The sequence below is a fragment of the Halichoerus grypus genome, chromosome 8 (assembly GCF_964656455.1).
Source record: "Halichoerus grypus chromosome 8, mHalGry1.hap1.1, whole genome shotgun sequence".
Lineage (NCBI taxonomy): Eukaryota > Metazoa > Chordata > Mammalia > Carnivora > Phocidae > Halichoerus > Halichoerus grypus.
In genome coordinates, this window is record NC_135719.1 from 118574628 (window position 1) to 118600398 (window position 25771).

Genomic DNA, 25771 nt, shown 5'->3' on the forward strand with positions numbered 1-25771 from the left:
GGACTGCCCCATCCAACATGCCCTACTCAGCAGGAGTCTCTCTGAAGTGGTACCTAACATGTCTCATTCTGTGAGCAGCCCCAGCAGTGGCCAATACCACTCCAAAGTGACTAAGTGACTCTTGCCCTGGGGAGTAGGGAAGATAACCACACATACCAGTTCAACTGCAGCTCCAACTGTGGGCTGGGGGCAGACATCTGATCTGACTGCCAGCTCTACCCACCAAAGAAAGCCACTTGGGGGACAACACAGGGAGAGTGCCTTGCAATTCAGTGCAGTCTAATTTCAGGCAAACAGACTGAGGGCAAGCATCTGATATAACCAAACTAAAGGCCCAAGGCAGCCCCAGGTTGACCCCTTACTGCATGGAGACCAAATACTGCTTACAGCAAGCACAGAGGGCCATGATAGCCAACTGGACTGAAGGCAAACATGGCTCAACCATAACAGTAGAGTACATGCAACACACATAGGGACACCCCTGAAGCATCAGATTCTGGTGAACAGGGGATATTGCACTATAGGGCCCTAAAGGACCTATTCTTGATCAGGAAATGTTGACTTTCCTAATATGTAGGAAAAAACACGGAGTTAGACAAAATAAGGAGACAGAGGAATGTGTCCTAAATTGAAGAGCAAAATAAAATCACAGTAAACTAGCCTTATAAGAAATGTTAAAGGGAATTCCTTGAGTGGAAAGAAAAAGACATAATCAGGAGTAAGAAAATAACGGAAGGAAAAAATTTCACAGATATATACAAACATAATAAAAGTAGTACATTGATCACTTATAAAACCAGTACAGAGGTTAAAGCACAACAGCAGTAAAAATAAATTGTATCTATAAAAATTGGTCAAGGTATTTTCAAAATAAAAGCATGTAAAGTATGACATCATATACATAAAAATGTGGGGAGTAAAAATTTGTTACTTCAGAATAGGTTCAAACTTAATCATCCTAATATAGACTGCTGTATGCATAGGATGTTATATATAAATCTAATGGTAACCACAAATCAAAAACCTGTAATAGATATACAAAAAAATAGAGAAAGGAATCCAAGCATACCACTAAACAAAGCCATTTAAACCACAAGGGAAGAGAGTAAGAGAAGAAAGGAACAGAGAAGAACTACAAAAACAACCATAAAACAAGTGACAAAATGGCAATAAGTACATACCTATCAATACTTACATTGAATGTAAATGGACTGAATGCTCCAATCAAAAGACATAGGGTGACTGGATGGATAAAAAGGTAGACCCATTTGGGGCGCCTGGGTGGCTCAGTCATTAAGCCACTGCCTTCAGCTCAGGTCATGATCCCGGGGTCCTGGGATCAAGTCCCACATCGGACTCCCTGCTCAGCCGGGAGCCTGCTTCTCCCTCTCCCATTCCCCCTGCTTGTGATCCCTCTCGCTGTGTCTCTCTCTGTCAAATAAAATCTTTTTTTTTTAACTTCTTTTTTATTTTATTTTATTTTTAAGATTTTATTTATTTGACAGAGAGAGAGACAGTGAGAGAGGGAACACAAGCAGGGGGAGAGGGAGAGGCAGAAGCAGGCTTCCCACGGAGCAGGGAGCCCGATGCAGGGCTCGATCCCAGGACCCTGGGATCATGACCTGAGCTGAAGGCAGACGTTTAATGACTAAGCCACCCAGGCGCCCCAATAAATAAAATCTTAAAAAAAAAAAAAAAAGGTAGACCCATTTATATACTGCCTACAAGAGACTCTCATTTCAGACCTAAAGCCACATGCAGATTGAAAGTGAAGGGATTGAAAAACATTTATCATGCATATGGAAGTGAAAAGAAAGCTGAGGTAGCAATACTTACATCGTATAAAATAGACTTTAAAACAAAGACTGTAATAGGGGTCAAAGGACACTACATAATCACAGAGGGAACACTCCAACAAGATATAACAATTGTAAATAATTATGTACCCGACATGGAAACACGTAGATACATAAAGCAACTATAAATAGACATAAAGGAAGAAAGTGATAATAATACAATAATAGTGGGGGACTTTAACACGGTACTTACATTAATGGATAAATCATCCAGACAGAAAATCAACGAGGAAACGTGGCTTTGAATGTCACATTGGATCAGATGGATATAACAGATGTATTCCAAACTTTCCATCCAAAAACAGAAGAATACACATTCTTTTCATGTGCACATGGAACATTGTCCAGAATAGATCACATGTTAGGCCACAGAATAGGTCTCAACAAATTCAAAAAGAAATCATATCATGCATCTTTTCTGACCACAATAATATGAAACCTGAAATCAATCACAAGAAAAAATTTGGAAAGAACACAAATACATGCAGGTTAAATAACATGCTATTAAACAATGAATGTATCAACAAAGAAATCAAAGACAAAATAAAAAAATATATGGAGACAAATGAAAATGAAAATACAATAGTCCAAAGTCTTTGGGATGCAGCAAAGCTATTCCAAGAGGTAAGATTATAACAATACAGAGTACCTTGTAATCCCTATCAAAATAACACCAGCATTTTTCACAGAGCTGGAACAAACAATTCTAAAATTTGTATGGAACCAGAAAAGACCCCAAGTAGCCATAATAATGTTGAAAAGGAAAACCAAAGCTGGGGGCATCTCAATTCCAGACTTCAAGCTGTATTACAAAGCTGTAATCATCAAGACAGTATGGTACTGGCACAAACATAGACAAATAGATCAATGGAACAGAATAGAGAACCCAGAAATGGACCTTTAACTCCATGGTCAACTAATCTTCAACAAAGCAGGACAGAATATCCAACAGGAAAAAAAAAGTCTCTTCAACAAATGATGTTTGGGAAAGTAGACAGCCACATTTAGAAGAATGAAACTGGACCACTTTCTTATATACAAAAATAAGTTCAAAATGGATGAAAGACCTAAATGTGAGACAGGAATCCATCAAAATCCTAGAGGAGAACACAGGCAGTAATCTCTTGACCTTGGCCGCAGCAACTTCTTAGTACATATGTCTCTAGAGGCAAGGGAAACAAAGCAAAAATGAACTATTGGGACTTTGTCAAGATAAAAAGCTTTTTCACAGCAAAGGCAACAATCAGCACAACTAAAAGCAACCTATGGACTGGGAGAAGATATTTGCAAATGTCTTAGCAGATAAAGGGCCATCCAAAATCTATAAAGAACTTATCAAACTCAACACCCAAAGAACAAAAAAATCCAAGAAATGGGCAGAAGACATGAGCAGACATTTCTCCAAAGAAGACATACAAATGGCTGACAGACACATGAAAAAATGCTCAATGTCACTCATCATCAGGGAAATACAAATCAAAACCACAATGAGATACCTCCTCACACTAGTCAGAATGGCTAAAATTAACAAGTCAGGAAACAACAGATGTTGGCGAGGATGTGGAGAAAGAGGAACCCTCTTACTGTTGGCGGAATGGAAACTGGTACAGCCACTCTGGAAAACAGTATGGAGGTTCCTCAAAAAGTTAAAAATAGAGCTAACCTATGGCCCAGCAATTGCACTACTAGGTATTTATCCAAAGGATAGGAAAACAGTGATTCAAAGGTGCACATGCACCCCAATGTTTATAGCAGCAATGTCCACAATAGCCAAAATATGGAAAGAGCCCAAATGTCCATTGATTGATGAATGAATAAAGAAGATGTAAGATAGGGGCGCCTGGGTGGCTCAGTTGGTTAAGCGACTGCCTTCGGCTCAGGTCATGATCCTGGAGTCCCTGGATCGAGTCCCGCATCGGGCTCCCTGCTCAGCAAGGAGTCTGCTTCTCTCTCTGACCCTCCCCCCTCTCATGTACTCGCTCTCTCTCATTCTCTCTCTCTCAAATAAATAAATAAAATCTTTAAAAAAAAAAAAAAAAAAAGAAGATGTAAGATAGAGGTGCATGGGTGGCACAGTTGGTTAAGCGTCCCAACTCTTGGTTTTGGCTCAGATCATGATCTCAGGGTTGTGAGACCAAGCCCTGCATTGGGCTCCGCGCTGAGTGTGGATTCTGCTTGTGACTTGTGACTCTTCTCTCTCTCTCCCTCCCTCTGTCCCTAACCCTTCCCCATGTGCACGCAATGCACCCTTTGTCTCTTTCTCAAATCTTTAAAAAAAGGAAAAAGGTGTAGTATATATGTGTATGTGTACACACACACACACTGGAATATTACTCAGCATCAGAAAGCATGAAATCTTACCATTTCTGTGATGAGGATGGAACTAGAGTGGATTATACTAAGCAAAATAAGTCAGACAGAGAAGGACAGATACCATACGATTTCACTCATGTGGAATTTAAGAATCAAAACCGATGAATATAGGGGAAGGGATGGGAAAATAAAAACAGAGAAGGAGGCAAATCATAAGTGACTCTTATCTATAGAGAACAGAAGGTTGCTGGAGTGGAGGTGGGAGGATGGGGTAATTGGGTGATGGGCATTAATGAGGGCACCTGATGTAATGAGCACTGGGTGTTCTATGCAAGTAGTGAATCACTAAATTCTACCCCTGAAACTAATAGTACACTATATGTTAACTAACTTGAATTTAAATAAAATCTAAAAAAAATATAACTATAATAATAGTTAAAAATTAAAAAAGAAAACCATGGAGGCTAGAAAAAAAAATACAGGCTACCTCAAGAAGCAGGAAAAATCTCAACAACCTAACCTTACACTAAAAGAGCTAGAAAAAGAAAAACATAAAACCCAAAGCCAGTATAAGAAAGGAAATAATAAAGATTAGAGCAGAAATAAATAAAATAGAAACAAACAAACAAACAAAAAAAACCCAATAGAACAGATCAATAAAACGAGGAGCTGGTTCTATGGAAAAAATCAACAAAATCAATAAACCTTTAGCCAGACTCCTCAAATGAGAGTGAGAGAGAGAGAGAAAGATAGAGAGGACTCAAAATTTTAAATGAAAGAGGAGAAATAGCAAGCAATACCACAGAAACACAAAGGATTATAAGAGAATATTATGAAAAATTATATGCTAGCAAATTGGACAACCTAGAAGAAAAAGATAAATTCCTAGAAACATGTAACCTCCTAAAATTGAATCAGGAAAAGTACAAAATTTAAACAGACCAATTACTAGCAATGAAATTGAATCAGTAATCAAAAAACTCCCAAAAAACAAAAGTCCAGGACCAGATTGCTTCACAGGTGAATTCTTCCAAACACTTAAAGAAGAGTTAATATCTATTCTTCTCAAACTATTCCAAAAATTAGAGGAAGGAAACTTCTAAATTCATTCTATGAGGCAAGCATCACCATAATACCAAAAACAGATAAAGGCATCACAAAAAAAGAAGGCTACAGGCCAATATCTCTGAACAAAGAGGCAAAAATCCTCAACAAAATATTAGCAAACCAAACCCAACAATTTAAAAATCATTCACCATAATCCAGTGGAATTTATTCCAGCTATACAAGAGTGATTCAATATTCTCAATATTCTCAAATCAATCAACATGGTACGTCGCATTAGCAGAGAAAGGATAAAAACCATATAACTCAAAAGATGTAGAAAAAGCATTTGATAAAGTACAACATCCATTCATGAAAAACTCTCAAGTACAGTTATAGGAAACCTACCTCAACATAATAAAGATGATATATGAAAACCCACAGCTAAAATCATACTCGATGGTGAAAAACTGAGAGCTTTTCTTCTACAATCAGGAACAAGACAAGCATGTCCACTCTTACCATTTTTAATCAACCTATTATTGGAAGTCCTAGCCACAGCAATTACACAAGAAAAAGAAATGAAAGACATCCAGATTGGTAAAGAAAAAGTAAAACCTTCACTATTTGCACATGTCATGGTACTTCATATAGAAAACCCTAAAGACTCCACCAAAAAAAAAAAAAAAACTGCTGGAACTGATGAATGAATTCAATAAAAATGCAGGATACAACATTTATATACAAAACACTGTTGGATTTTATACACTAATAATGAAGTAGCAGAAAGAAATTAAGAAAACAGTTCCATTTACAATTGCACCAAGAACAATAAGATACCTAGGAATAAACCTAACCAAAGAGTTGAAAGACCTTGTACTTGGTAAACTATAAAACGCTGATGAAAGAAATTGAAGATGACACAAACAAATGGAAGGGTATTCCATACTTGTGGGTTGGGAGAATGAGTAGTGTTGAAATGTCCATACAACCCAAAGCAATCTCAGATTTAATGCAATCCCATCAAAGTACTAGCAACATTTTTTCACAAAACTAGAACAAATAATCTTGTAATTTGTATGAAATTATTCTGAATAGCCAAAGCCATCTTTAAAAGAAGAACAAAACAGGAGGTATCACAATCCCAGATTTCAAAATATACTACAGACTATAGCAATCAAAACAGTATGGTACTGGGACAAAAATAGACACAAAGATCAATGGAACAGAATAGAGAGCCCAGAAATAAACCCATGCTTTTATGGTCAATTAGTGTGTGACAAAGGAGGGAAGAATATACAATGGGTAAAGGACATTCTTTTCAACAAATTGTGTTGGGAAAACTGAATAGCTACATTGAAAAGAACGAAACTGGACCACTTCCTTACATGATACAAAAAAATAAACTCAAAATGGATTAAAAGCCTCATGTCAGACCTGAAACCTTAAAATTCCTAGAAGAAATCATAGGCAGTAATCTCTTTGATGTCAGCTGTAGAAACATTTTTCTAGATATGTCTCTTTTGGCAAGGGAAACAAAAGCAAAATTAAACTGTTGGGACTATACCAAAATAAAAAGCTTTTGGAAAGCAAAGGAAAGCATTAACAAAACTAAAACAACCTACTGAATGCAAGAAGGTATTTGCAAATTACATGTCTGATAAAGGGTTAGTATCCAAAATATATAAAGAAGTTATACATCTGAACACCAAAAAGAACTAAATAAGTCAATTAAAAATGGGCAGAGAACATGAACAGACATTTTTCCAAAGAAAACATACAGATTGACAACAGACACATAAAAAGATACTCAGCATCACTAATCATTAGGGAAATGCAAATCAAAACCACAATGAGATACCACCTCACTACTCTCAGAATGACTAAAATCAAAAACAGAAAAATTAACAAATGTTGATGAGTATGTAGAGAAAAAGGAACCCTTGTGTACTGTTGGTGGGAATGCAAGCTGGTGCAGCCACTATGGAAGAGAATATGGAGGTTCCTCAAAAACTTAAAAATAGAATTATCTTATGATCCATTAATTTTCACTACTGGGTATTTGCCCAGAGAAAATGAAAACACTAATTCGGAAAGATATATGCACTCCTATGTTTACTGCAGCATCATTTATAATTGCCAAGTTATGGAAGGAACCCAAATGTCCATCCATAGATGAATGGATAAAGTAGATGTTGTATATATGTACAATGGAATACTACTCATCCATACAAAATGAAATATTGTCATTTGAAACAACATGGGTGGATCTAGAGGGTATAATGCTAAGTGAAATAACTCAGAGAAAGACAAATACCATATGATTTCAGTTATATATGGGCTTTATGAAACAAAACCAACAAAAAAGAAAAATTAAAAATAGACTCAAGAGAATAAATTGGTGGTTGCCAGTCAGGAGGTGGGTGGGAAGATGGATGCAATGGGTGAAGGTGATTTAAGAGTACACTTATCATGATGAGCACTGAGAAATGTATAGACTTGTTGAATCATTATATTGTACACACGAAACTAATATAACACTGTACGTTAACTATACTGGAATTGAAATTAAAAACTTAATTTAAAAAGAGAGGTCTAGATCTTTACAGTGAATTCATGACCTTCATTATCTAACCCCAATGTTCTTTTTAAGAGAAAATTGACCAGGTATTTATTCATTATCCAGTCTCTTCTAGGTACTGTACAATACATTATGTTTCAAGGATTATATTAATCCTTATAATAACTGAGTTTTGAAAGTGAAGGGATGGAAAAAATATTTTCAAATGGAAAACAAAAGAAAGCTGGGGTAACTATGCTTATATCAGACAAAATAGACTTCAAGAAAAAGGCTGTAATAAGAGAAAAAAGAAGGTCATTGTATAATAATAAAGCAGTCACTCCAACAAGAGGATATAACATTTGTTAATACTTATGCACTAAACATAGGAGCAGCTAAATATATAAACCAAATATTAACAGACCTGAAAGGAAAAATAGAAATGCAGTAATAGTAGGAGACTTCAGTACCCCACTTTCATCAACGAGTAGATCATCCAAACAGAAAATCAATAAGAAAACATTGAATTTAAATGACACTTTACACCAAATGGACTCAGCAGACACTTACAGAACTTTCCTTCCAAAAGCTGCAGATACACATTCTTCTCAAACACTTGGTCCATTCTCCATTATATATATCATGACATATCATATATAGAATAGATCATATATTAGACCACAGCACAAATTTTAATAAATTTAATTAGATTGAAATCCTATCAAGCCTCTTTTCTATCCATAATGGTTTGAAAGTAGAAATCAATTACAAGAAGAAAACTGGAAAAATCACAAATATGTGGAAAGTCAACAACATGCTGCTGAACAACCAATGGGTGAAAGAAGAAATCAAAAGCAAAATCAAGAAATATCTTGGGAGAAATGGAAATATAGCATACTAAAACTTATGAGATGAAGCAAAAGCAATCCAAGAGGGAAGTTCATAGCAATTAATGCCTACAACTTTAGGCCATAACTAAACTTTATACCTCAAGGAACTAAAATGAACAAATTAAACCCATAGTTATTAGAAGGAAGGAGATAAAGAACAGAGCAGAAATAAAGGAAATAGAGACTAAAAAGACAACAGAAAATATCAATGACATTAAGAGCTGATACTTTGAAAAGATTTAAAAAATTAGATTCACAAAAAAAAAAAAAAATGAAAAGAGCACTCAACTAAATAAAATTATTTATAAAAGAGGAAACATTAGAACTGAATGCTACAGAAATACAAAGATCATAAGAGACTACTGTGATTAATTGTACGCCAACAAATTGGACAACCTACCAGACATGGGTAAATTTCTAGAAACATAAACAACCTACCATGACTTAATTATGAAATAGAAAATCTGAGCAGGTCAATTAGTAGGGAGATTGAATCAGTAATTTGAAACCTTCCAACAGGTCAATGACCATATGGCTTCACTACTGAATTTTTGAAACAATTAAATAAGAATTAATGCCAATCCTCAGACTCTTCCAAAAAAATAGAAGAGGAGGGAACACTCCCAAACTCATTTTATAAGAGCAGCATTACCCTGATACCAAAACCAGAGAAGAAAACTACAAGAAAAGAAAAATACAGGTCAGTATCCCTAATGAATATAGATGCAAAAATCGTCAACAGAATATTAGCAAACTGATTACAACTGTACATTAAAAGGACCATGATGAAGTGGAATTTTTTTTTCCAGGGTTGCAGTGATGATTTAACATCCACAGATCAAATGGTGTGATAGACCACAGTAACAAAATAAAGGATAAAAAATTATATAATCCTCTCAACAGATGCAGAAAAAGCATTTGACAAAATTTAACATCCATTCATGATGAAAACTCTCAACAACATGGATATAGAAGGAATGTACCTGAATATAATAACATATGACAAGCCCACAGTTAACATCATACTCAATGGTGAAAAACTGAAAGCTTTCTCTCTAAGATCAGGAACAAATCAAGGACGCCTACTCTCACCACTTTTATTCAACATAGTACTGGAAGTCCTAGCCAAAGCAATTAGGCAAGAAAAAAATAAAAATAAAAGTCACCCAAATCAGAAAAGAAATAAAACTGTCTATTTGTAGATGACATGCTATTAGATATAATAAACCCTAAAGACTTCACACACACAAAAAAAAGTTAGAACTAAGAAACAAATTAGTAAAGTTGCAGGATACAAAATCAGTATTTAAAAATCGGTTGCATTTCTATACACCAATAATGAACTGTCAGAGAAATTAAGAAAACAATCCCATTTATAATTGCATCAAGAAGAATAAAATACCTAGGAATAAAGTTAACCAAGGAAGTGAAAATCCTATACACTGAAAACTTTAAGACATTGATGAAAAAATTAAAGACACAAATAAATAGATATTTCATGGTCATGGATTGAAATAATTAATATTGTTACAATGTCCTTATTGCCCAAAGCAATCTACATATTCAGTGCAGTTCCTATCAAAATTCCAATGGCATTTTTTACAGAAATAGATCAATCATTCCTAATGGACACACAGAAGACCCCAAATATTCAAAGCATCTTGAAAAAGGTGAACAAAACTGGAGGCATCACACTTCGTGATCAAACTTTATTACAAAGCTGTAGTAATCAAAACAATATGGTATTGGCATAAGAACAGAGCACAGATCAGTGGAACAAAATAGAGTACCCAGAAGTAAACCCATGCATATGTGGTCAATTAATTCATGACAAAGGAACCAAGAATATATAATGGGGGAAGTGTCTTCAATAAATGGTGGGAAAACCAGACAGTTACATGTAAAAGAATGAAATAGGACCACTATCTTAAACTATACACAAAAATCAACTCAATATAGATTAAAGACATGAATGTAAAACCTGAAACCATAAAGCTCCTAGAATAAAACATAGTGGATAAGCTTCTAGACATCAATCTTGGTAGTGCTTTTCTGGATTTGGCTCCAAAAGCAAAGGCAACAAAAGCAAAAATAAATGGGACTATGTCAGTCTAAAAACCTGTGCAACACAGGAAGTCATCAACAAAATGAAAAGGCAACCTATGAAATGGAAGAAAATATTCACAAATTATATATCTGATAAGAAGTTAATATCCAAAATATATAAAGAACTCATACAGCTCAGTAGGAAAAAAAAATCCAATTAAAAAATAGACAATGGATCTGAATAGACATTTTTTCAAATAAGACATCTAAATGGCCAACAAGTATGTGAAAAGATGCTTAATGTCACTAATCATCAGAGAAATGGAAATCAAAACTGCAATGGGATACCACTTTACATCTGTTAGAATGGCTATTATCAAAAATATGAGATAACAAGAAGATATACAGAAAAGGGAACCCCTGTGTACTGTTAGGGAATATAAATTGGTTCAGCCACTATGGAAAAGAGTATGGCAGTTTCTCAAAAAATTAAAAATAGAACTACCATGTGATGCAGCATTTCCATCTGGGCATCTATCCAAAGGAAGTGAAATCACTGTCTTGAAAAGATGTCTGTATCCCTGTGTTCATTGTAGCATTATTTACAATGACCAGGACATGGAACAACCTATGTCTCCTGATAGATGAATGGATAAAGAAACTGTGGTATGTATGTGCAATGGAATATTATTGAACCATAAAAATGAGGGAAATCCTGCCACTTGCACCAACATAGATGGGACCTGAGTGCATTATGTTAAGTGAAATAAATCAGACAGAGAAAGACAAATACCTTATTATCTCACATTTGTGTGGGATCTAAAAATAACCAAACTCATAAATACAGAGAACAGATTGGTGGTTGCCAGAGGCAGGCATTGCAGAGTGGGTGAAATGGGGGAAGGTGGTCAAAAACACAAACTTACGAGTTAAATAAATCTTAGGGATGTAATGTCGGCGTGGTGACTATATTTAATACTGCTGTATTGTATATTTGAAAGTTTCTAAGAAAGTAGATTGTAAGAGTTCTCATTACAAGAAAAAAAAGTAATAACTGTACAGTGATGGATGTTAACTAAACTTATTGTGGCAATCCTTTCACAATATATATACATATCACATCATTTTTTGTACACCTAAAACTAATACAGTGTTATTTGTCAATTATATCTCAATTAAAAGGAATATGGAAATCTTAAAATAGCTATTGACTCTGTGTATAGGACACAAGAAAAAAAACAATAAAATATAAGACAACTTTAGGTTATTTCAGAGAGTAAAAGTAGTTTAAAAATAAACTCATTCTTAGGAAGAAGTTTTGGGAAAAGGTTCTTACCTGACTTTTAAAATTTTAGTTGTAAAATTTTAGATGAATCCCTTTGTTTTCAGATGATGAAAATGAGATGATACCAGGTAAAAGTAACAGCCAATTATTGGTAGAGTATGATTCCAACTGTCATATGAAATCCAGGCCTTCAACTCTTGACTCCTGTCTTCCAGTGCTTTTCCACTGTTTATGTTTCTTATCTAACCACTTGGTTTAAAAGTGGCTTGGAAATTTATAGTGATCTCTGAAAGACCTTTCTACTTTTACTTGCCCATATTCTTCAGTGGATCTTTCAGCAGCTAAGCTCTCCAAACTCTCCCAACTGCCATTCATTCGAAACCTTATTTTACTCTAAAATATACACCCTTTTCTGAGAAGCAAGAGCTTAAATGTAAGTCTCATTCAACTCTTGAGTGCTTTTTGTGTTAGACTTTTGAGCATAAATGTTACTGTGCTAGACATTTTTAACACATTTATCTCATTGAAATCTTAGAACTATATGAGATATGAAGAAGCTAAGTTTGAGAAAAAAGATATTTTGGCCATTATTTCTTCTAATTGGCTAATTTGTTCTGATTCCATGTTCAGTACATTTTTCCAGTCTACCACACTAACCATTATTGTAAAAACCTCAGCCAGAGTGCCCAATTTATATAGCAATTGGTAAATCTCTAGTTGTAACAATTTTATTCTAAAACCGTTGTTCACATGTAAGTACAATGATTGAACTTTGTTGTTGAATGTATTTAAACCAACCGTTCATTGCAATTTAGTATTCATCCAGTTTCTCTTTCCTTTCAGGCCTGTATGTGGAATCAGAGGGAAAACTCTCATAATTAACCTGCCAGGTAGCAAGAAAGGATCTCAGGTAAGCAACCTTGTGATTTATATGATTTAGTGTAAAGTTTTAGCCAACTATGAGAGTTAGTCAACCAAAATGTTAGAGGACTCCATGAGACTGCCCTCACTAGTGTCTGACACCAGTTGCAATTTAGTGCATTCCCAAAACCACCCTCAGTTTCAGTAATTCACTAGAAAGACTCACAGAACTCACCAAAAGATGTTAAGCTGACAGTTATGCTTTATGACACAGAAAGAATACAGATTCAAGTTAACGAAGAGGAGAAGAGAGGTACCAAATGCAGACCTTCTGTTATCCTCTCCCTATAGAATCATGAATGCATTACTCTCTTGGCATCAGTGTATAACAGCACTGAAAATCAGGGAAGCTCCAAGACTTTAGTGTTCAGAGTTTTTACTGGGGCTCATCACATACTGCCCATAATGCTGGCCTTTAGTCTCTAGCCCTTTAAGGTTAGGCTGTTTCCTTTAGTCTCCAACATCTACCAGAGGCAAAACTGATACCAGAATGTCCAAAGCCCTCATCATAAATCACACTGTTACACTGTCTGGTAGCCAAAGTTCCCAGGCAACAAAGACACTCCTATCACATCCCAGTAACTGAGAGCTAAGGCCAGACTCTCTTGGAGTAAGGTTAATTCTTCATTGCACAAGCTACCCCCCTGGCTTTTGGCCAAAGCTCTCTTATAGAAAAATGATTGTATTTGTCTGGCTGAGCATCAATATTTACTATAGCATTTATATTACAGATATAACAACAGTATCGGTGTGAATGTGTCTAAGATTTAGAGGAGCCAGTGTGGGATAGGGATAAATTTGAGAAATAGCTAATTTATCCTCTAAAGCCATTATACATATTTCGTATTTTTGTACTAATATACTAATTTTTACCTTGATGTGCTATTTTTATCCTATGATACACTTGCACAGAACTAGTTCCACAGACATTAGCTATCTTGTTTAGGCCAATCATTTTCCATTGGTATTACATTTTGAGGAGGATTTAACTCAATTTCCCAATACATATGATCATCAATATCAGTATTATAATCTTACTGGCAATGACAGTATTATAACATTTCACAGTAGAGTTGTAGACGTAACCTGAAATATGAGTTAAAAGGTAACTGACACACTACTGGAGTCCTACATAGACATTAGCAGTTAACCTAGTCTGTCATCATATCATATGATCAAAATGTCTCCCAGAACTACACTACTCAGGTTTATGGGCTTGTCAGGTTTCCAAAGCAGTAGTAGTCTCAGCAACATATGGCTTTAACCTTTCTGGCATCTGTTACAACTGAGCTAAGAAACAATATCCTCTCTTGTTTTAAAGATTTTGAGAAACCAATATATTGGATCTCCCTCATTGCATAACCCATTTATTCATTCCTTTACCTCCAGCTATCATTCCTCCTTCTTTCCATTTATACTCAGACTTTTCCTTTGAAACTCTTTTAATGAGACAGTTGATTTGGCCACTGTGCTGGTCCAGATTGCCACCAGTAATACTCGTTTAACAAATGCCACCTGCGTAGTCCTTTTCCATTCATACAAGGTAGGGTTACTAGTGAGCAATCTCAAACACCAGGCGATATAACTGCATCCACTGTCAGTCCCAATTTGGCCAGATGGAGTCAGGCATAATCTACCCCATCAGGCCCTTAGGCACTCTGACATAAAGGTTTAAAGGTATAGTTAATAGTTTCTGCTTAAGAATCATCCTGCTTCTGGCATGCATAGTTGTAGCTCTGATCCTAGTACCACAGTATCAGGTAGAAAAAAAGAAAGTTGATGTGATGTGCTAAAAGAAAAAGTATAGTCCTAAAGAAAAAAGTATAGTCATACCAGCATCGTGGCCCAGCCCCCTCTTCCCTAGAAAAGTAGAGGACTATATTTAGTGGGGACCCTCCCTTGGCCTCCCTCTTGTTGAATGGACCACACACTAATGAGAGCATATAAGCCATGCTTCTCCTTTTTTAGACAACAAATGTTTCCATAGCCCATTCCAATTTTCTGTCAAATCATTGCTCTGAATATGAAAGTGTGTACTTTGGTCTAAAGAAATATGACTCTGCAGTCATTGGTACGGTATTTTCTGTTTAGTCCTTTTATAGTACACTGAGTATTTGCATCTACCATTGGGTAAGCAAAGCCCAGTCCAGAGTAAGTGTCTATTCCTGTTAGGACTGATTTGTAGCCTCAAGGGACTAGCAGCATCAGTCCAACTTGCTAGCTATATGCAGGACTTTCCCCTATGGAATATGCTGCATAACCTTCTGCTGTCTCTCTTTTTTGTTAGCAGACAGAACACTTCTCATTGGCATTTTTTTGCCTTAGTGGGTGCAAGAAGAATATATCAATTCAGCCCATATCTGCATCGTTGCAGCCCCCCGGTTGCCCACTCATTTCATGGGCCCAGGTGCCATGTCAAACATGCATACTGGGATATCTGTTCACCAGTTCCAATTAACTTCCGTTTCTGAAAGGGGGTTCCTCTGATGGGCATTGATGTATCCTATTTTAACATACCCCTTATATTCCCAGAGTGACTTCCATAGGCCATGCCCCATACAAGCATCCATTTGATAGACCAATTTTCCATTGCCCTTCTGCCTGACCATATGGCCAGGCCACTGGACACTTCCTATGAGTTGGTAAAAACCCAAACATAGGGGCAAACATCATGCAGTTCAGCCTATCGAGCTGATTTGTTTTTACCTTCTTCAATCAGAGTGGCGGCCTTCCAAACAGGATGCTGTCCCTTCACCTTGGAATTGCCATCCATAAACCAAGCAGCATTTTGTTGATCAATAGAAAGCTGTTTATAGGGCACCGCCCAAGTGGCCCAAGTGGCCATAGGATCCAGCAGCTCCTCAGGTGGTTCCGAAGTCGACCCTAGGTGAAAAGAGGCTACCTGCTCGTGAGTACCTCCTTGTATTCTCCTGGTAGCATGATCCTATATGAACCATTTCCATTTTATTATGGAACTCTCCTGGGCATTGCCTTCCCCATTAGAGCATTTCTCTGATATTCCCAAAACATTATGGATATTTCAGGTTTCAAGATTATTTTATGTTCTTCAGTCATAAGGATAGTCTCAATTAAAGTCCAATAGCAAGCTAGTAATTGTCTCTCAAATGGAAATTTTCTGGCCCAAAGTCCCAGCAGTTGTTGCTAGGTGGTACTCACAGATTTTTTTCCATAAACCCAGTTTGCACTCCACTCAGGTCTGTTGTACAGCAAATTAATGACCTGTGTGGACTTGGGCAATCTTATTTGTTCCCACTTAGCATATATAATGTATACTGGTGGAAGAGTGGATTTATATGCTTTCTATTTTACAATACTAGGTAAAAGAAAAATTGTCCAGTCAAACACAATATCCATCCCCATAATACAATCAGGTAAAGGAGACAGATCACTTCATATGAAGTTCACTGTCCAGACATTCTAGTTTTCATCCCAACTTTCACTCTAATTCCATCAACTGTTGCATCCCTGTATCCTTCCAATCTAACTGTACCTCCCATTAGAACTTCAACAGGTATTAGAATCATAGTACATGGTGGATCCCATGTTGAGGAATCCCAGAAAAGTATCTTCTCTATCCCATGACCATTTTATCCATTTATGTGCATTTGGCCTTGGATTTCTAGGCCTGGTTTGGACCAAGGGATTTCACACTCTTTTGTCAGGCCTTATCTTGATTAGATTATAGGACCATCACTTAAGGTGATGCAAGGTGAGGTTTCTTTTAGTTATATTTGCCTTCTAGTTTTTAAAATTCCTTCAGACTAGGGTAAACAGAGATTATTGAGGACCCTTCAATGTTGGGAGACCAGTGCTCCCATCTGTCTGCTCCACCCACAGTGCTGCTACGTTAACACCTTTCTTTTGCCCCCAACAATACTCACTTTATAAATCCATTTTCTTAATAATTGCTTAAATATTTCTACCCTTATAAGACAAGTCCCTTGAATCTCTCATTTCTTTTGCTCCATTCTCTTATGAATAAGTCTAACTTTATTCACTGTTAATCACTTCAGCATAACATTTTTCTTTGGAAGCAGCTCAGAGGCCAGCAGCTATATGTTAGATCAGCCAAACTCTTAAGATTGGCACAACCTTAGGATTCACCCCAACATTCTTCCTTTTGTTTTAGCTAGTGCAAATAACAATAACTAAGAGATTCTAAATTTACCTTGTTTCTTTATACATCCAATGACACAACTCCTTAAAAGTTGGATCTTTTATTTCAAAATTCCATTGCTAACTTTTAGCTCCAATAACTAATCACAACACAGCTGCAATTGCATTCTGTGGGTGACCCTGTGTTTATCCAGCCTCTAAAGATTAATCCTCCCCACCATCTCTTCCTTTCTCTGCCCAGATGATGTTTCATGATCACATGAGTCAGGATCTTTCTAGTGAGTCACACTTCTAACACCAACTGTAAGGAGTTTGGGCCAACTGCAAAAGTTAGCGAACTATAAAGTTGGAGTACTCCACAAGACTTCCTTCACTTCTGACACCAAGTTGCAATTTAGGGAGTTTCTAAAACCCACCCTCAATTTTAATAATTAACTAGAAGGACTAACAGAACTCACTGAAAGCTGCTATACTTACCTTTGTGGTGTATTGCAGGGAAAGAATTCAGACTGAAATCAGCCAAGAGAAGAAGCATATAGGGCAAATGCTGAAAGGTACCAAATCTGATCATCCTCTCCCATGGAGCCAGGGATAGCATTACCTCTTCTTGACCATAAAAGAGACAATACACACAGAATATCACTAACTAGGCACACTCACCTTTGCCTTTGATGTCCAGAGTTCTTACTGGGACTTGATCACATATTACCCACATGGTTGACCTTTAGTCTAACCCTTCCCAGAGGGGAAACTTATGCCTTTAGTCTCCAGTTCCATCCAGAGGCAAAACTAATACCATGTTTCCCAAAGTCCTCATAATAATCCACATTGTTAGATTGTCCAGTGGCCAAATCACAGGCAAACAAAGACACTCCTTTTAGGCAAGACCAGGAACTAGAGTTCACCTCCCCAAAGCTGAAAGTAAAGGCCAGAGCTCTCATTGGTCAAGATTAAATTTTTTGCTATATAATCTTTATCACTAAAATGATTGAGCCATATAAAGAGAAGTCAAAAGATCAAGTACCCTTACAGATATTCCCATAACCCTCTGTAAATTTTAAGATATTTTTTTACATCTTAAATTTTAAGGTAAGTTACTTTAAATGTAAAAGACAAAGTCCTCTGCCCCAACACATTCCCCAAACACATTTGGCCCTATGTTCTGATTTTAAAGTTCTCACCTATTCTCTTTTGGTGATACATTATAGGTAATAGTGGGCACTTGAACAGGAAACTATATTAATTTTTATGCAGTGCTCTGTACAAACATATCTATTTTTGCATATTGCACAGTTTTGCTTAGCTACATTTTATGATAATAGTCAGAACCTTAGCTGTCTGAATAAAATAAGTCAGTCCTCAATTGGTTAATTCTAGTGTTCTGCTCTGACTAGAAAGGTGAAAACTGTTTCCTCCCTTTCCCATAATTAATCTTTAAAACCCGAAGTTGTACAGAAATTTTACTTTAAGAAAAATGTACTATGTGCTTATATAGTACTGTAGTTCTACAGCTTACAGAGAATACTATGTACCATGTTTACTTCATATTTCACATTGCAAAAGATAATATTTTCAGTATGATTCATTCTTAAGATATATGGAGAGAAATATAGATCCAAAATCACAAATAAGTTTGATTTTTTACCATTTTATATGCCTATAAAAGTGCTTTATCTTCATTTTTTTTCTTCCTCTTGCATACAGGAATGCTTTCAGTTTATACTGCCAGCTCTACCTCATGCCATTGACCTTTTACGTGATGCCATTGTAAAAGTAAAGGAAGTGCATGATGAACTTGAAGATTTACCTTCCCCACCACCTCCTCTTTCCCCTCCTCCTACAACTAGCCCCCATAAACAGACAGAAGACAAAGGGGTTCAATGTGAGGAAGAGGAAGAAGAGAAGAAAGACAGTGGTGTTGCTTCAACAGAAGACAGTTCTTCATCACATATAACTGCAGCAGCGATTGCTGCCAAGGTAAGCCTGCTGACAGAGACCAAAAGATCTAAAGGAACCACAGGTAAATGTACTGATTTCATCCCTCTTACCATCCAATTTTTTCATAAGTTCAGTACCTTTTCAGGGCATCCTTAAAAAAGAACCAGGATATTTATGACACTCCGTAGCTATGTGCCCTCCATAATGTAGAGTCCTTAAAAGCATTGAAGTTTGTTCTCAGTTCTGAGACATTAAAGATTGCTGTTACCTACTGAAGTAATAGGTAAATAGGTAAAATGTGACATTTAAGAACTCTTTGGAAATGTCATTTTTGTGGTCATATTAAATATACAACGTTTATATATTTAAAAAATCAAATATTCACAAATTCATAAAAGAGCAGCAGACTGCAAGTAGGAGACCTTAGATGACTCAAAAAATTAGTTGAGAAAGATTAATTTTTTTTTTAAGACAGGGTTTTTCAGCAATTAACACTTATTTAAATGTTACTTGACCTAAATTACCCTAGTGGTATAGAGAGGAAATAGATATAATGTATTTGCATTTTTTATTCAATAAAGTAATAAATATTATTAGGATAGTACCAAAGTATTACAGATTCGCTTTGGGCAATTTTGGTAGTACAATGTACAGAGTACAATGAGGTACTTGCATAAATTTAGTCACCTTAGTCGTAGAACATCACTTACCTTTTTAGTCATACCTAGTATAAACCACCCAGTATGCTTTAAAATCTTCACAAAGTAACATATCACTTCTGGGAATAATGATTGTTCACTGATTGAGAGCACAAGATTGAAAACCTAATCTCACTCTATGAAGGAATTCCTAAAGTTTTAGGTTATCATGCAGATATTTTGGCTTTGAGCATAGCTTAAGAGGATTTTTGACAACACATAGTTTAGAAAGGATCGTAGAAATCTTTTTAAAGTGTCCATTTAGACAACCAGTAGGTAATTCTTTCACTGAAGACCAAATGTCTCCATATCTATTCAGTGGTCCCTTAAGTCTTTACTTAAGGCTAGTAAATATTTAAATTGTATGTGATTTTTGTTTTGTTTTGTTTCATTTTGTTTTTATGGAACTGATTGGTTAAATAGGTACATTTTTAAATCATTACATCTTCTTACTCTTTTACTGTTAATTAAAAGAGTAAAAAGTACGATCAATTTCAGTCTTAAGAAAAAGTTTACAACATTTGAAGTCTAAGCTGATATGGTCATTCTACATTTGAAAAATTTTGGCATTTCATTGTTTCATTTGTTTCACCCTTTTCCTTTCTAGTCATTTTGCTTGTATAGTTTCATGTCTTCCTGTCACTGTACTCATAGTTGTTATGTGTTGTGCATTAGAAGCATCCATTCTACACCAGTCCAGCTGTTATCATGGCACACGGTGAGCAGCCCATTCCTGGTATCATCAATTATTCCCATCATGCAACAGGCAGTACAGATGAACGGGTAAGACAATAGGCTTTTGTGTTGATGGTTTTGCAAGCATATAGCCTACATCCTATCCTTGGAGATAGGCTATAAAATATTATGGAAGATGTGTTTTATTCTGAAGAATTCTGAAGGATCTTCAGCATGCTTTATTTCTAAAACTGTAATTGCCACTGAGCCTATTCCATCAAGGAATTTAATTTAATAGAGTTTCTCCTATACCTGAAATACTCTAATATCTTTAGGATTCTTAAAATACAAAGAAATTGGTCAAACTAATATTTAATTTCTATTAACCTTTTTGCCTCATAATCTTTCATCTTTCTTTTCCTTCATTATGTTCTCATTAAAACCATTTAGGGAGTTGACTCTTGATACAATTTCTGAGATTACAAATCTTCAGATAAAAACTTGTAAGAATGCATATCACTTGTTTTAGTCACTGGATGAATGATAGTTTGTAAATGTTCCAGGGTAGAAAAGATTAAACTGATAAGTATAACTGACTAAACAGTAATAATTTAGATGATGGGTGCCAAAAAAATCTCTCAGTCCCTACTATGGATATAAAATGAGAGGCAGTTGGTTAAGCTTCTGCCTTCAGCTCAGGTCATGATCCCAGGGTCCTGGGATCGAGCCCTAAATTGGGCTCTCTGCTCAGCTGGGGGTCTGCTTCTCCCAATCCCTCTGCCCCAACTCCTGCTCTCTCTCTCACACATGCTCTCTCTCTCTAATAAATAAAAGCTTTAAAAAAAATTTTAAAAATGAGAGGCAAAAAAAAAAGAATAAAGTAAAATTTGGCTTAAAATCCTTAGGGAGATCCAATTAAAAAATGAACAGAAGACACGAACAGACTTTTCTGGAAAGGAGACATCCAGATGGCCAACAGACACATGAAAAGATGATCAATATCACTCATCATCAAGGGAATGCAAATCCAAACTACATTGAGATATCACCTCACACCTATCAGTATGGCTAAAATCAGTAACACAAGAAACAAGTGTTGGCAAGGAAGTGGACAAATAGGAACCGTCATGCACTATTGGTGGGAATGTAAACTAGTACAGCCACGTTGAAAAACAATATAGAGTTTTCTCAAAAATTTAAAAATAGAATTACCCTAGAGTTTGAAAAGATGGCGGAGGAATAGGGGACCCTATTCCAACTGGTCCCCTGAATTGAGCTGGATATCTACCAGACCACTCTGAACACCCACAAAATCAGCCTGAGATGTAAGAAGATATATCTGCTCGCTACAAACAATATCGCAGGCAGTAGGTTTCGAGGTATGAAGGGGGGAGCCATGATTCCACCAGAAGATATCAGAAGATAAACGGAAGGGGAAAGGAGCCTTTGGGTTCCTGAACTACTGGTGAGTGAAAACCTCCCGGCTGCGGATGTGGCATAGACTCACTGACTGGTAGCGGTGGGGAAAGGACTTTAGGGCAGGCCCCCAAATGAAACCTGGAGCAGCAGGGCTGCACATGAGAACTGTGGGCGGCTGGCAGTTTTAGAAGAACAAAGGGCAGAGACATGCCCTGACCTGGAGGCGAGGACTGGGATCGCTGCTGAGGGGCACACAACCCAGGACGCTGCAGTTTTTAGCAGCACAGACAGAAACGGAGATAGTGTGGCCTGGAGAGCTCACTGAAGAACAGACTGCAATCTCTGCTCTGAGGCAGAGGGTTGGAAACAGTCTCTTCTGCTCTGACTCTTGGAAAAGATGCGGAAAGCCACCAGGGAAAGCTGCCAGAGAACAAAAACCCCAAAAAAACAGTTTCCACTGAGTCCATTTCCCCCCCACAGGGGGCAGGGCAACTGCCCAAACAGCGTTGCCTGAGTAACAGTGTGGCAGGTCCCTCCCCCAAAGACAGGCTGGGAGAGCAAGAGGCTGGCAACCCTAAGGTCCCTACAAAACAGGTGCATCTTGCTTGGATTGCAGTCAATAATTTGGACTCTCTACATTCCCTCAACCACCCCTCAACAGAATGACTAGGAGGATGAACCCCCAAAAGAGGAAAGACTCAGAGATTGTGACTTCTGCCACAGATTTACAAATGGATACAGATATAACCAAGATGTCAGAAATGGACTTCAGGGCAACAGTTATGACGACAATAGCTAGAATGGAGAAATCGATTAATGGCAATATAGAGTCACTAAGGGCAGAAATGAAAGCTGAACTGGCAGAACTTAAAAATGCTATCAGTGAGATCCAATCTAATCTAGATACTCTAACAACTACCGTAAACAAGGCAGAAGAACGAATTTGTGAACTAGAAGACCAATTGATAGAAAAGAAGGAAAAAGAGGAGGCCTGGGAGAAACAGCCCAAAATCCATGAAAACAGAATTAGAGAAATAAGTGACGCCATGAAACATTACATTGTCAGAATTATTGGGGAGGAGAGAGAGAGAGAGGACTAGAAGATATATTTGAGCAAATCCTAGCTGAGAACTTCCCTAATCTGGGGAATGAAACAAACATTCAAGTCCTAGAGGCAGAAAGGACCCCTCCCAAGATCAAGGAAAACAGACCAATGCCCAGGCATGTAATAGTAAAACTCACAAATCTTAGAAACAAGGAAACCATCTTAACGGCAGTGAGGGGGAAGAGATTCCTTACCTACAGAGGGAGGAACATCAGAATAACGTCAGACCTATCCACAGAGACCTGGCAAGTCAGAAAGGGCTTGCAAGACATATTCAGGGTACTAAACGAGAAGAACATGCAGCCAAGAATACTTTATCCAGCAAGGCTGTCATTTAGAATGGTTGGAGACTTGCAGAGCTTCCGAGAGTGGCAGAAACTGAAAGAATATGTGACCACTAAGCCGGCCCTGCAAGAAATATTAAGGGGGGTTCTATAAAAGGAGAAAGTCCCCAAGAGTGATATAGAACAGAAATTTACAGAGACAATCTGTAGAAACAAGGACTTCACAGGCAACATGATGACAATAAAGTCATATCTTTGAAAAATCACTCTCAACGTAAACGGACTAAATGCTCCCATAAAACGGCACAGGGTTGCAGATTGGATAAAAAGACAGGACCCATCCATATTGCTGTCTACAAGAGACTCGTTTTGAATCTGAAATACATCCAGACTGAAAGTGAAAGTGGCATCTTCCATGCCAATGGACCTCAAAAGAAAGCTGGGGTAGCAATTCTTATATCAGACAAATTAGATTTTAAGCTAAAGACTGTAGTTGGAGATGCAGAAGGACACTATATCATTCTTAAAGGGTCTATCCAACAAGAAGATCTAACAATTGTAAATATCTACGCCCCCAGCATGGGAGCAGCCAAGTACATAAGCCAACTGTTAACCAAAATGAAGAGTCATATTGATAATATACGTTAATTGTAGGAGACCTCAATACTCCACTCTCAGCAATAGACAGGTCATCTAAACAGAAAATCAACAAAGAAATAAGAGCTTTGAATGACACACTGGACCAGATGGACCTCGTAGATACACACAGAACATTCCACCCTAAAACAACAGAATACTCATTCTTCTCAAGTGCACACAGAACTTTCTCCAGAATAGACCACGTACTGGGTCACAAATCAGGTCTCAACCGATACCAAAAGATCGGGATTATTCCCTGCATATTCTCAGACCATAATGCTTTAAAACTGGAACTTAATCACAAGCAAAAATTTGGAAGAAATTCAAACACTTGGAAGCTAAAGACCACTCTGCTCAAGAATGTTTGGGTCAATCAGGAAGTCAAAGAAGAACTTAAACAATTTATGGAAACCAATGAGAATGAAAACACATCAGTCCAAAACCTATGGGATACTGCAAAGGCGGTCCTAAGGGGGAAATACATAGCCATCCAAGCCTCACTCAAAAAAATAGAAAAATCCCGAATTCACCAACTAACTTGACACCTTAAAAAACTAGAGAAAAAGCAATAAACCATGCCTAAGCCATGCATTAGAAGAGAAATACTTAAGATTAGAGCAGAGATCAATAAATTAGAAACCAGAAACTCAGTAGATCAGATCAACAAAACTAGAAGCTGGTTCTTTGAAAAATTAATGAGATCGATAAACCACTGGCTACACTTATCCAAAAGAAAAGAGAAAGGACCAAAATTAATAAAATTATGAATGAAAGGGGAGAGATCATGACTAATACCAAGGAAATAGAAACAATTATTAGAAATTATTATCAACATCTATATGCCAATAAATTAAGCAACCTGGAAGAAATGGATGCCTTCCTGGAAACCTATAAACTGCCAAAATGAAACAGGAAGGAATTGACAACCTGAATAGGCCAGTAACCAGTAACAAGATTGAAGCTGTGATTAAAAACGTCCCAAAAAACAAGAGTCCAGGGCCTGATGGATTCCTTGGGGAATTTATCAAACATTCAAAGAAGAAATACCTATTATACTGAAGCTGTGTCAAAAAATAGAAACAGAAGGAAAGCTTCCAGACTCATTCTATGAGGCCAGCATTTCCTTAATCCCCAAACCAGGCAAAGACCCCATCAAAAAGGAGAATTTCAGATCGATATCCCTGAAGAATATGGATTCCAAAATTCTCAACAAAATCCTAGCTAAGAGGATCCAACAATACATTAAAAGGATCATCCACCACGACCAAGTGCAATTGATCCCTGGGATGCAAGGTAGAATAAGAGGAGAGAGGAGAACCATATGGTCCTCTGAATTGATGCAGAAAAAACATTTGACAAAATACAGCATCCTTTCCTGATTAAAACTCTTCAGAGTATAGGACTAGAGGGAACATTCCTCAGTTTCATAAAATCCATCTATGAAAAACCCACAGCAAATATCATCCTCAATGGGGAAAAGCTGAGAGCCTTTCCCTTAAGATCAGGAACACGACAAGGATGTCCACTCTCACCGCTGTTGTTCAACATAGTACTAGAAGTCCTAGCAACAACAATCAGACAACAAAAAGAAATAAAAGGTATTCATATTGGCAAAGAAGAAGTCAAACTGTCTCTCTTCACAGATGACATGATACTTTATGTGGAAAACCCAAATGACTCCATCCCCAAAATACTAGAACTCATACAGCAATTCAGTAATGTGGAAGGATGCAAAATCAATGCACAGAAATCAGTTGATTTCTTATACACTAACAATGCAACTGTAGAAAGAAATGTTAGAGAAACAATTCCATTTACAATAGCACCAAAAACCATAAGATACCTCGGAATAAACCTAACCAAAGAGTTAAAGGATCTATACTCTAGGAACTACAAAACACTCACGAAAGAAATTGAAGAAGACACAAAAAGATGGAAAAATATACCATGCTCCTGGATCA

The 25771-nt window shown here is 36.9% G+C and overlaps 1 protein-coding gene across 18 annotated transcripts in view; it reads left to right on the forward strand.

Annotated features, from left to right (window-relative positions):
- The window catches only part of GPHN (gephyrin), a 598378-nt gene that overhangs the window by 329693 nt on the left and 242914 nt on the right, over positions 1-25771 (forward strand). For 10 of the 18 annotated variants that reach the window (XM_036071130.2, XM_036071133.2, XM_036071135.2 and 7 more), the window contains 3 exons: positions 12838-12904; positions 18757-19029; positions 20364-20471. In XM_036071130.2, coding sequence (XP_035927023.1) covers positions 12838-12904; positions 18757-19029; positions 20364-20471 — 448 coding nt within the window. The remainder of the gene's footprint in view (positions 1-12837; positions 12905-18756; positions 19030-20363; positions 20472-25771) is intronic. The other 8 variants (XM_036071136.2, XM_036071138.2, XM_036071145.2 and 5 more) reach the window with 1 other exon arrangement.